Source organism: Callospermophilus lateralis, chromosome 11 (assembly GCF_048772815.1).
Source record: "Callospermophilus lateralis isolate mCalLat2 chromosome 11, mCalLat2.hap1, whole genome shotgun sequence".
NCBI classification, from domain to species: Eukaryota; Metazoa; Chordata; class Mammalia; order Rodentia; family Sciuridae; genus Callospermophilus; species Callospermophilus lateralis.
In genome coordinates, this window is record NC_135315.1 from 7,480,109 (window position 1) to 7,492,873 (window position 12,765).

General features: G+C 54.3%; 1 protein-coding gene across 1 annotated transcript in view; it reads left to right on the top strand.

The window, feature by feature from the left end:
* Positions 1-12,765, top strand: part of Sdk2 (sidekick cell adhesion molecule 2) — a 231,757-nt gene that overhangs the window by 160,172 nt on the left and 58,820 nt on the right. The window contains exons 14-19 of the mRNA XM_077110562.1: positions 6,308-6,484; positions 6,836-6,972; positions 7,482-7,629; positions 9,282-9,422; positions 10,553-10,734; positions 11,271-11,386. Coding sequence (XP_076966677.1) covers positions 6,308-6,484; positions 6,836-6,972; positions 7,482-7,629; positions 9,282-9,422; positions 10,553-10,734; positions 11,271-11,386 — 901 coding nt within the window. The remainder of the gene's footprint in view (positions 1-6,307; positions 6,485-6,835; positions 6,973-7,481; positions 7,630-9,281; positions 9,423-10,552; positions 10,735-11,270; positions 11,387-12,765) is intronic.

Genomic DNA, 12,765 nt, shown 5'->3' on the forward strand with positions numbered 1-12,765 from the left:
GGACCCTCCAAGGGAACAGGGACCGGGAGGTGCCAGACTGAGGTCATCCTGACCGTGGGAAAGCCGGGACCCCCGCCTGCAGGGCTCAGTCCTGCTTTGGAAGAGGTGGGGACGGTCAGCCGTGGACAGAAGCAGCCAAGAAGGGGTGCAAAAGTCAGGACCCCTCCTGGGCTTGGAAGGGTGACACCTGGGCCACCCCCGAAGGCTTCATGCACTGAAACCAGGAGGACAGAGCTCTGGGCTCTCTCCCCTGAGCTCCAGAAGGTCCAGGAACAGATGAATCTGCTTCCTTAGAAATGAAGGTCCCCATCGGTGCTCCTCTGCTCAGTGAGCAATGTCCTGGGAAGCCACTGGTACCTAGATGGGAGGGACCTGGAGAAATGGCCTCCCCTGCTCCACCAGGCTACCGCGTCCTGGGGCGCCATCTGGTGGCCAGAGAGCCAGGAAGGTCTTCACGGCCACAGGAAGCCAGACCCTGGGGCCTGGGGTTCAGAGAGCTCTGGCTTTGACCAGCACCGCTTCTCAGAGGGCGCATGGCGGCCCCAGAGGGGAAACCCAGCGCGGAGTGAGACCATGGACCAGGCTGTCTTCATTTCTGGGTTTATTAGGTTTTTCTTCAAAAAATTAATGAACCAGCTGTGAAAAGGTCCTCAGAGAGAAGCCACATAGAATCCTGCTGTGAGTCTCAGACAGGGACATGATGTCGCACGTAGCACCTTCCATATTTTTAGCTTCCATTAATTGAAAAACTATAATAACAAGAAGTTACGCTAATTTGGTAACAGTTCAGATTTATCGATAAAAATGTCATCAACTCCTATGTGACTTGCATATTTTGCTCCTTCTCTACAAATAATTCTTTTTTTTAATGTTTTTTAAATTGTTGATGGACCTTTATTTTATTCATTCATTCCTATGTGGCACTGAGAGTCGAACCTAGTGCCTCACACGTGCTAGGCAAAGGCTCCACCCTGAGCCACCACCCAGCCCAGCCCATTCTCTACATAATTCTTGATGCATGAAGGGATTCAAAGCTCTCGTGCAATAGTTTTGTAGACCCACCCTCTTGGGACCCCCAGCAACCTCCAGTTGATGAGCCCCTGCTCCAGTTTACAAAAAGGGGTCCTCACCTGGAATGAAAGTAATCAGCCAGGACAATCCTTTTAAGATGGGAAGAGAGAGCGGAATTGATCCTTTACCACCACCACCCACCCCACAAGTGGCAGAGTCGACACCCAAAGTCAGCCTTCACCTCCTCTCCCAGCCCATCTTGTCTAGATGGTGGGAATATGGCCCTCCATCTTCTGGAGCTAAATCTTGATAGCTCAATGGCTATTTTTAAAAAATAGCATTTTTAAAGCTCCCCAGACAATTCTTATCATGTCCCCAGGATTCCAGTTGGGCACAGTGGCCCTCACATGTAATCCCAGATACTCAGGAGGCTGAGTCAGAAGGATCTCAAGTTGGAGACCAGCCTGAGTAACTTAGCAAGACTCTGTCTCACTATTAAAAAAAAAAAAAAAAAAAAAAAAAAAACACCAAAACGCCTATTCTAGCTGCAAAGCTGCAAAACTCAACAGGGTCCCCTGAGCAGAAAGGATGTGAACAATCAGATGACAGCAACGTGGGGCCACTCGACCCTGAGAGATACATGCTCAGAATCAAGCCAGGTTCCAGGCTCGAGGGGCTGGGCAGGTGCAGGCTCTCAGCATGAAATCCTCCAAGACCATTCTAGAAAGAAATGCTTCTATTTGGTATCTGGCCCCAGATCCAGACCAAACTGGAACAATCCACTTTTAACCATTATTAATATTAATATTTTTATTATATAATAAATATTTTTAGGCTGCCTCTCCCTCTGGAGATGCCTGCATTCTCTCTTGAATATGTATCTGCTTTCCTAAATAAATCTGCCCCTGTCTCTGGTGCCTGCTAAAACTCTTTTCTGTCACATACACCAAGGACCCCATTTGTCCTGAGTCAAGGTTCCCCGGCTTCAGGATCTCCTCCAGGGGACATAAAGTTGAGTGACATGCAAACAGATCTATGTGGAGCACCCCTGGAGCACCCAGGGGTGCCATGGGCGTGGATGGTAGGCCTGAATGTCCCTCAAGTACATCCCATGCAACACTTCCTTCCACCCAGGCCTGACCCTGCACCCATGTCCAATGGGACATCTAGGCCTGCGGATGCCCTGGGATCCTTCTGCCCTCCCCACGGCTACTGCTTTCTCTTAATTGTGTCTTCAGAAATAATCTGTGCTGATGATGACAGCCGAGTTCTCAGAACGCCCTATTCTTCCTCAAGGAACGCTCTCACTTCCTTCTCCAAGCACCCCAGGGTGAGGCGTCACAAATGGAAAACCCCAAAACCCAGCGACCCATCATTGTTTAGGATACACGTTCCAAGCCCTAGTCCTGCAGACAGGCCCTTGCTCAGCTGGCCAGCTCCCTCTGCCGGCCTCCTCTCCCAGAGCCCACCTGGGCAACTTCTGAGGCCAGCCTCCTTACACTGAGAGTTCTTCCAAAGTGCCCCCCAAAAACAAAAAACAAAAAAATTAATTATACAACAAATCCATTCCATTGTAGGGGGCCAACATAGAAAATGCAGATGAACTGAGACAGAGAAGGGGAAAGTGGCGTTATCAGTTCCTTTTAATTAGACGTAACTGTAGTCATGCTTGGCTGCTTTTCTTTTTACGTCTTTGGGGGTCCTAGGCACGGAACCCAGGGCCTTGTACGTGCTAGGAAAGTGCTCTGTGGCCACGCTCTGTCCCCAGTTGCTTTTATCTTTTGTGACAGGGACTTGCTAAGTTGCTGAGGCTGGCCTTGAACTTGCCATCCTCCTGCTCAGCCTCCTGAGTCCCTGGGGTCACAGGCCTGCACCACTTGGGTACCATTTTTAACAACCAGCAACACTGTTCCTCGGCTTTTTTCTCAAGAACCTGGTCCCACGACAATAAATATTTTTTATCAACTCAATTACACAATGATTCAGGAGTTGGTTGTATGGCTGGAGTGTGATTTCTGTTACCCGTTCCTTAGTCCTGGGTATTTGGATTATTTCTAAATGTTTGCTAATATGAGGAAATCTCATTATGAACGTCCTTGTAACTGAATATTTTTACATGTCTTTGATTTTCTGAGGACTATTATTATATAAGGCTAAGAGGGCCTCTAAAGCCCTCATCAAAATTTCTGAACAGCAATTACATAATTGCAGATTATTTTGGAAAATTTCTGCCCCATCTGAGTCCCATAGACTTGGGGGTTGTCTTGTTTTTTTTTTTTTTTTTTTAACCTTTATTTATGGAAATTCCTGGTAAGAATATGCCTAGTTTTGAAAAAGCCACCAGGACTGTTTTCCAAAGAGGTGGCATCATTTCACACTCCCACCAGCAGCAAGCGAGTCCCCGGCCACAGGTGGTGCCATGTTCTGGGGTCTGCTGTTCCTGCAGCTGGGTGGTGGAGCTCGCTCTTGTGATAATTGGCATTTCCCTGCTGGCTCTGCCAGGGCCTCTTTCCGTGCGTTGTTTATCTTTTGTGTCTTCTTGGAGGCTGTCCGGCAAGGACATTGGCCCAGTTCATAATCGGGTTGACCACTGTCTTGTATTTTGGACAGCAGTGCTCTATCAGGTGCTCCTCATACAAATATTTCCTCCCCGTCTGCAGTTTCTCCCTTTTTTCCTCTCTTGACACTATCAAAGAGCAGAAATTGTTCATTTCTAATTTTTTTCTCATTTTTAAATATCTAATAAATTTTGAAATTTTTTAATTTTAACCCAGTTTACCAATTATTTCTTCCCTGGATCATGCCTCTGGTCCAAAGAGTCAGCACCAAACCCCTGGGCACCTAGATGTTCTCTGTTATCTTCTGGGAGTTTTAGAGGTTGGCATCTCCCGTGCGATCCGTTTTGAGTTAATGTTTGTGAAGGGGGTAAGGTCAGCTCTGTGGCTAGAGTCATTCTTTTGTTGTTTTTGCATGGTGTTTGTCCAGTTGTTCCAGCACCAGTTGTTGAAAGGACTCCTTCCTTTTATTTTTGCCTTTTTGTTTTTGTTCTCATTCTGCTTTCATGTAATCTATTTGTTGGAGAAACCAGGTTCTATAAGACAGGTCAGCAAACTCTTTCTGCAAAGGGTCAGACAGAGAGTGACTATTTTAGGCTTTGAGAGCTGTAGGAACTTCATCATAACCCCAGAAGCAGACCCAGACAACATGTCAACAAATGGACATGAGTGTTGCAATAAAACTTTATTTACACAAACAAATGGTGGGCCGAAGTTTGCTGACCCCGCTGTAGATTCCATATTCTGGGTTTGGCTAACTACTTTCACATGTGCCCACTTGTTCTTCTCTCCCCTGAATCCTGATTAGATTTAAGTTCAGTGACTTGGCACAAATCCTTTGCAGGCAGTGATATATGCCTCCTGACATGCCACATCCTGACGCAAAGAGAGTCTGCCGCCCCAGGTTGTTTCCTAAGCAGCCATCACTCTCTGCAACTAGATTTGCTTTTAAGGAAACCTCCGCCCATCCCTGGATTGCTGACAAGGAGGATTCTTTTCTAGATAAAGAGATGAATGGGAGGTTATTACTGTTGTCAGTTTGTAACTAGGTAGTGAAAGCCTTGAGAATTAACTGAGCAATTTCATTGCTGAAAATTTGTCCTTGAGGAAGGGATTTGGGAGACATGTGCATATTTTGCCATTAAGGATGTTCCTCACAGCATTAACTACAGCCTCTGAAGAGAAGGAGCCAAACTGTACGCTCAATGAGAGGACATCAGCTCAATGACAGGGTCGTGTGAAAACACCCTCCTCTGGTTTAGAAAAACATGGTGGAATTGTCACAGCCAAAGAAGCAAGTGATATCTTGCTGAGTGGACAAGGTGGCTTTAAAAATGGGATAGACGGATTGAAGCTCAGATGACGGATGGGTGGATGGAGGGAAACTCGGATGGATGGGTGGGTGGGTGGGTGGGTGGATGGATGGATGGGTAAAAGCAAGCTTGGATGGATGATAGATGGATGGCTGGATGGATATATGGGTGGATGGAAAGATGGATGGATGGAAGGATCACTAGAAATCATTGATGCAAATCTGCTGTGTCAGTAAAAATGTTGATGTTTGACTTTTGCTGACCTCCTGCATGTTTCCGGCACCACTCGGAGTGTTTTATGGCTCCGCATCCTAGGGCCACCCTGTGAGGGGGGTGGCTTTAGTTCCCACGTATTCCAGGTGAGAAACCGAGGCTCAGCAAGGTTGAGGAAACTTGCCCAAGGTCACAAAGCTGATGTGAGGCCGAGGCAGCCCTTAACCCGGGGGTCTGACTCTGGAACTGTCCCTCTGCAGGACACCACCTGTCCATGCACACAGGGAGAGGAGTCTAGAAGGTCATTTATGGGTTCATCGTTGTTCCCTGGCCCTGGGAAACCTTCAAGTTTCTTTTGTCCTTTTCCTTTATCCTTCACTTATTTTTCCTTATCTCTACTTTCCACTTCTCGGTTGATTTCTCTTTTTAGACTTGGTATAAAATATTGCAGATGCGCTCTCTCTAGCGATCTTACATTCTCCAACTCTGGACGCTTCTAGCCCCCCGTGCCCACCATCCTGAGCCCCGGGTGATCCCTCATACCAATCTTCCCTGGGGGGGACAGCACAGCGTCCTGCCCCCTCAGAGCTGGCCCTCCAGGTGTGTTGATGGGGACGGTAATGGCTGTATTTCCTCTAGGACAATTCCAGAGGAGATATTTCTTACTGTCAGGCACGGGCCCCTGTGTAATTTCTCAAGTTCCCCTTTGTACCCACTGACCGAAGCTAAAGTGATTTTTTGGACACTGAAGTCAATTTGTCACAGTGATGCATTGATCTAATGATCCCCCTCATAAAACTAATTCCAAAATGCAGTCTATGTGGGAACTCTAATTCCTTTTCCAGTGGTGATCTTTTCCCCTCTGCAGAAGCGTCCCTTCTGCTGGCTCTTTTGTGCTGCGTGTTTTGCAATGGCCTCTGGCCAAAAGCAACAACGCTTTGACCCAGACCTGAACCCAAGGTGTAAATGACCAATAATGACTTCGGTTTGCAGTGCCCGGCAGCCGCAGGAATGACGGGCTTGGGGCCACGTCTCCCTCCAGGCCCGCGTCCTGCCCGAGCCCCGCGTCCTGCCCGAGCCCCGCCAGACCCAGAGGAACCCCTGCAGCCTGGGATGGTCCCCACCCTGCTGGCACTGTCTTTGCAGGACAGATTTGGGATGGGCTCCTCGGGGTCCACCCCTCTCTCCCTCCTTACCGGCACCTCCTGCCCTCAGGTACGTGTGGGAGAAAGACGGGGCCACCCTGGCCACGGAGAGCAACCCCCGCATCCGCCTGGACAAGAACGGCTCCCTGCACATCTCGCAGACCTGGTCAGGGGACATTGGCACGTACACCTGCCGGGTGCTGTCAGCCGGTGGCAATGATTCCCGCAGTGCCCACCTCCGTGTCAGGTAAGGACAGCCCTCCCTGGTGCCGTGGGACAGCGGACATGCAGACATGGCGGGGGGGGGGGGAGGCCAGAGCCAACCCACTCCCTTTAGTGAGGACGCAGGTCCAGCCTGTGTCCTCCAGGGCACACCCTCAGCTCAGCGAGGCCCGGGTCAAGAGCAGGCGTCTGGCGGGGCTTAGAGCAGTGGGCCCCAGAGAGAAGACCCCTGCCCACTGGACGGCCCAGAGGCCTCGCTCCCCGCTGAGCACGAGGTGTCGTGGAAACGCAGGGCCACCCAACCCAAGTCTGCGCAGCCCTGTCTCCTGACTGTGGGCCACTCAGGGCCAGGCCTCTGCACACATCTGTCTTGCAGGCAACTGCCCCACGCCCCTGAGCACCCCGTGGCCACACTCAGCACCGTGGAGAGGAGGGCCATCAACCTGACGTGGTCCAAGCCCTTCGACGGCAACAGCCCACTCCTCCGCTACGTCCTGGAGATGTCCGAGAACAGTAAGGCCCCCGTGGCCCTCCTGCGCCCTCCACAGCAGCCCAGGCCAGCACGGGGCTGGGGCCTCACACACGTGGCTCTGGCCTGGCTGCCCACGGCTGGCTCTGGGGCCGCAGGTCCTTCCTCCCCATGCAAAGGGAACATGGCTTCTTCCTGAGTCACGGTGACAGTGACTGAGATGGTGCACAGGACAGTCCACAGGGGTGGTGGCTTTGATTCTTATCTTTCTTCTCCAAGCTGCTCACTTCAAAATGAGCAGGTGTGACCCGGGCAGCGTTCTGCGAGGGCGTCCCAATCCCGTGAGCCCTTGCTTCCTCCCAGCCCCCTCCAGCCCCCAGGAATCCTGGGTTAATGGGACCCAGAATGATGACCTCGTGGGCGGCTGCTGGACCAGCAGGGAGGCCCTCACTCCTCTGCAGGCCAGAATGAGGCCAGACCCTGCTAGGAAGGAAGGTAGGACATGAGTCTGGTCCCCCGAGACGCCCATCTGCGCCCCACTCTCTCCCTGCAGATGCCCCCTGGACCATACTGCTGGCCAGCGTGGATCCTGAAGCCACCTCCGTGATGGTCAAGGGCCTGGTCCCCGCGCGCTCCTACCAGTTCCGTCTTTGTGCCGTGAACGACGTAGGCAAAGGACAGTTCAGCAAGGACACAGAGAGGTGAGGGAGAGTATTCCCTGCGGTGTCTGCTGGACTCCACGGGGCAGGGCACCCCGGCTGCCAACTGCCCACCAGGGACAGCTCCTGGGTCAGCTCCTCTCTGCTCCCCCTGGGTGGGATGGGGTGGTGCCACTCATGAGGACCACCGTAGGTGGCGTGAGGACACCATGAGCTGCCCCAGGCAGAGACGGCCGTGATGGGCACTAGCCAACTTCCCTAAGCCCGCGCTCTCTGCTGTTCCGAGACTCCCTCATTCTGCTCCCCAGCCCCGGGGGCTGCAGCCATGTTAAAGGGGCACAGAGCCCCAGAGGGGTGCAGGGTCCCACAGGTGTCCTTGCCCAACACCTCTCATCGCACCAGAGCCGGGAGGGTCCAGGAAAGCTTTGATGAGTTTGAATAAAAACAACAGGTGGTCCCTATCAAAGCCTCAGGCAGTGATACCCGTTCACGTGGAAGAAATCCTACCCAACGCCACCCCGCAGGACAAACAGCCACCTCACTGAGAAAGATGTCAATGTCATGAGACAGGCCAGACTCACTCACGTGATTTGTGACACAAATCACACGCACCAGAGCTGGGCCCCAGGCTCTCCAAAGGACACTCTGGGTGCCTATGGAGAGACCCCTGGCTGATGTCAAGCACTGTGGGTTTGCGTGGCTCAAGTCTCAGACGTTCACTCAAGTGACACCCCCACGGGGTGGGGAGAGGTGACACTAACAAGAACAGGCCCTGACAGGTGCCAGCCCAGCATGGGGAGCAGGAGAATTCACAGCGGCTCACTGTTAGTTGAGCACCTGCTATTCACCGGGCTGTGTTTGGAGCCGGGGAGGTGGTGAGGTGGACAAAAGGGCCGTGGCCCCAGAATCCCAACAGGGAGACGCAGGGTGCAGGGAGGCACCCGCCCACGCGCCTGCCTGGCCTTCCTGCGCCTCTGAGTCATCGTCCTAATGAACCTGCAGGCTCAGGGCTCTGAGTCACCCCACTTCAGCCTGCGTGGAAACAGGAGGCGCAGTGCGGCTGGGGAGCCATGCATCAGGAGGCAAGAACATAAAAATAAACAAACAGGAGCGGCATCCATCAAAAATAATCAACTTTTGTTTTTAATGGATAAGTGTCAGCGGGTGAAAAATGCACCCAGGTGGAACACTGCGTTCCCGCCACACAGGAGGCGGGAGGCAGCCGTGGCTTCGGGAGCACCGCACCCATGCCACCTGCCCATCCGGGGGCTCCGTGGCCAGGTCAGGAGGCGCTGGGAAGCAACTCGCACTCCCACTTCTAAAGCACTTGACCACGTCTGACCCATCACCCCAACAGCAGCTTCCTTGAAAAATGAGACTCTGAGACCCGTGTCCCTCAACTGCACCCGAAACACGTACATTGGGTGTTTTATCGTGTTTTTAAAAGGTTCGTCTATCGGTTGTGCCGTGTGAACCTCAATCGGTCTTGTAAGACAGGCAAAGTTGTTGGGGTTTTTTTTTAACAGAAACAAGCTCAGAGAGATTAAGTGAGTTACCCAAAAGCACACAGCAAGTGGGCAGACTCTGACGGGGATAGGACGGGTAGGGTTTGGCCTTCTCATATCCCATGAAGCTCCTGTATTTTCCCCAGAGACCCAGAGCGAAGGGCTCACCACTCTTGTCTTTTGGGCCAGGGTTTCCCTCCCTGAGGAGCCCCCCACGGCTCCTCCACAGAATGTCATCGCCAGTGGCCGGACAAACCAGTCCATCATGATCCAGTGGCAGCCACCTCCCGAAAGCCACCAGAATGGCCTCCTCAAGGGCTACATCATCAGGTAGGCGTCCACCCTGAGGTCAAGAGGAGCAGCCAACCCAAGGGGAAAGGGGCGTATGGGGGCCAGGAGTGGACTGGAAGATGGTACAAATTCATGGCAGGTTGTTCTCCACCCACCAAGGGCCAGGAGACACCAAACACACCCACTGTGGTAGGAAGGATTTAGGTTAGACATGTAGAGGAACATTCATCAGCGAGAGTCTTGGAAATCAATAGGCATGGAAGAGCGAGGACCTAGTATAGTCTCCCCCAGGTTGTGTGGAAGGCAGGGCCACCATATGCCAGGGCCAGTGCAGGAAGAAAGCCACGAGAGACGGAGATGGGCGATCTGTTTTAAGGAGCCCTCTGGTTGGGGCCTGGAGCACCATGGCAGTTGGGTGTTGGGATGCATCCAAACCCTGGGGCCTCTCACCGTCCCGTTCTCAGGTTCTAAGAGAGGCGCACACCATGGCTCCGTGAGGCAGCCCTTCCTCACATAACCTCCCAAGTCTGGTTGTGCAGAACCGTTCTCGGTTCTCGTGGCTTCTGTGTTCCAGTGGAAGGTGGTGGCACAGGTGGCCTTGGATCTCCATCTCACTGCTGCAAGGAAGCCGCTCTCCTAAAGGAGAAAATGAGCCCTGGGGCGGGGCTGGGCTGGGCTGGGCTCCGCGTAGAGCTCGTCCTTAGCTTGCAGGAGGCCCAGGTCCATCCTCAACCACAAAATTTAAAAATAAAATAAAATAAAACACCAGAAAACAAGCCCAACCATGGGGACCACTGTTCTGTCAATGGCCTTCAAAGACTGAGGCCCGTGGGGTCTTCCCCAGGAACTCTCAGCCTCCCTGGTCAGCCATCCAGCTCCTGTCCTTGTCCCCCATTAAGAGGACCCGTCCAGACACACCAAATCTGTGCCATCCAGGGGGAAGCTGCTGAACTAAAAAGGCTCACAGTTTCTCCAGCTCCATGGCTGCGTGGAGCCAGCTCAGGGGCTGGAGGGCCACCGGGGCCCACAGCTGCCTGTCAGAAGCACAGACGCCGAGCGCGTCCAGCCCCCCAGGAAATTCGGGCAGACAGTGTTGCTCTGGGCAGTTTCCTGGGTACGTGGCGAGCAGCTGGACTCGGGGTCCACCGTGCCCTCACCTCCTTCCCCAGGTACTGCCTGGCCGGGCTGCCTGTCGGGTACCAGTTCAAGAACATCACGGATGCCGACGTCAACAACCTGCTGCTGGAGGACCTCATCATCTGGACCAACTACGAGATCGAGGTGGCGGCCTACAACAGCGCCGGGCTAGGGGTCTACAGTAGCAAAGTCACCGAGTGGACGCTGCAGGGAGGTGGGTACGGACGGTGGCCTCGGGGCCAGATGATCCCTTCCTCCAGGCCCAGCCCCTGCCGGGTCCTCCGCCTGTCCAGGCCCGAGCACCTCAGGCCTGCTTCTCCCAGGCCCTTGCTACTGCCCGTGGGTGGATGGCACCCTGTGTCCAGCTCCTGCAGGTGGCCAGCTGGGAGGAAGGGGAGGAGGGGGTCAGCATGGGACATGGGGAAGGGCTGTGGCTTCCCAGGCACAGGGACCTTTGCAAAGTCTCACTTGACTGGATCACGCACGAGACAGCTTGTGTTTCTGTTCTACCCGACCCCCCAGTTCTGCATGCGAGATCTTGCATATCCACCCCAGCTCCTCATCAGCGCCCTGTGCGTGGGTCGGGCAGGCTTTATGGAACCCCAACTAATCCAGAGAGAGGAAGAGGGCACCTCGAGTCGGCACAGGGAGGGGGAGTTGGGCAGGCAGCAAAGTGTGGACTCCCAGCCCTGCATCTGGGCCAGGGAGGTGGACAGGTCCCTCCAGCCCATCCTGTCTCTTGATCTCCAGTCCCCACAGTCCCCCCTGGCAACGTGCACGCCGAGGCCACCAATTCCACGACCATCCGCTTCACCTGGAACGCCCCCAGCCCCCAGTTCATCAATGGCATCAACCAGGGCTACAAGGTACACGGGCGCCCCCTCCCGGGAGGGGCCCAGAGCATGTCGGGAGGGTGCAGGCTGCAGAGGGAGCCAGGGTGGGGGGGGTCCCTCTGCCTCTGAGATCACAGGCCCAGACCAAGCGGACGACGGGGATAGAGACAAACAGTGTGGAGCCTTTCTCTAATGCCACACACAGGCCTGGGGGAGTGGGGACCGTACAGATAGGAGTGTTCTCGGTGACACTGGGCCATAAATAAGACCTGGTCCAGGCTCAGCACCCCTGGGTGCAGCCATGGCCTCAACAAAACCATCCAGCTCGCACTTCTTAGTACCATAACAGGGCTGTAAGGGGCGTCCTGCTGGGGTGCGTCTCCCTGGCCCCACACAGGGTGTGGCTCAGGGCAGGGGGTTGGGGCCCAGGCAGACGGAGGCTAAAACCCCAGCTCTGCCCCCTGCAGTCTGCTGGGACAAGTTCTTTCGTGGGTCTGAGCTTCAGTCCTTCTGTAAATATCTATTGAGCAACGACTGTAGACACCACGCTGGCTTCTCGTAACTAAACGAGTTTCCTCCTTCTGGGCTGAAGACCGTGAGGCCTATTCCCCAGGGTCGCGTGAGGACCAAGCAGGATAATGTGTGTGGCCCCTCCAGCACAGTGGCCGACGTCGTGAACACTCAGCGTGGTGTGGGTGGGAGCCAGGCCTTGGTTTCCTAGGGCTGCCACGACCCAGGGCCCCGACAGGCGGCTTCAACAACAAAGGAACGCTGTCACAGCTCCAGGGGCTGGAAGTCCAACCAGGGGGTCAGCAAGTTTGCTTGGTTTTGAGTCCTCTCCTTGGCTGTGGATGGCGCTGCCCTCTCTGTCCTCTGTGTGTCTGTGGCCTGGCCACCTGTCCTGTTGGATCAGGCCCACCGTAATGACCTCGACCTTGTTTAACTTGAAGGACCTCTTTAAAGGTCCCATCTCCTGGTGGTCACAGTCGGAGGTGCTGGGGTCAGCACGTGAATGCAGGGGACAACCCATGACAGCCAACGCAGCGGCAGCAGCAGTCGCGCTAGCGCACTGGCTACCTCAGGAACGGCACCGAGTCAGGGTGTCCAACCTGGAACCCTACCTTAGATCCTTGACCTGGGCTCTCTTCTCCTCCCAGGGGCACATCCTGCCTGCCCCCACCCCCGAGTACTGAAGCCAGGTCACACGGGACATCGTGCCTGTCCCCAGCATCCTAGAGCAGGTGTCCAGGGGCCGTCTGCTGCCCCCCTTGTGGGGGCATTTGTGGGGCGAGGCTCGGGAAGCCGGCAGGTAAGGGGAGAGAGCTACAGGCTCTGGGTCTGAGCTAAGGGATCTGGTGACCTTGAGGTGACTTCTGCCACGTCCTGGAGCCCCCTGTACCTCTCTGCACTAG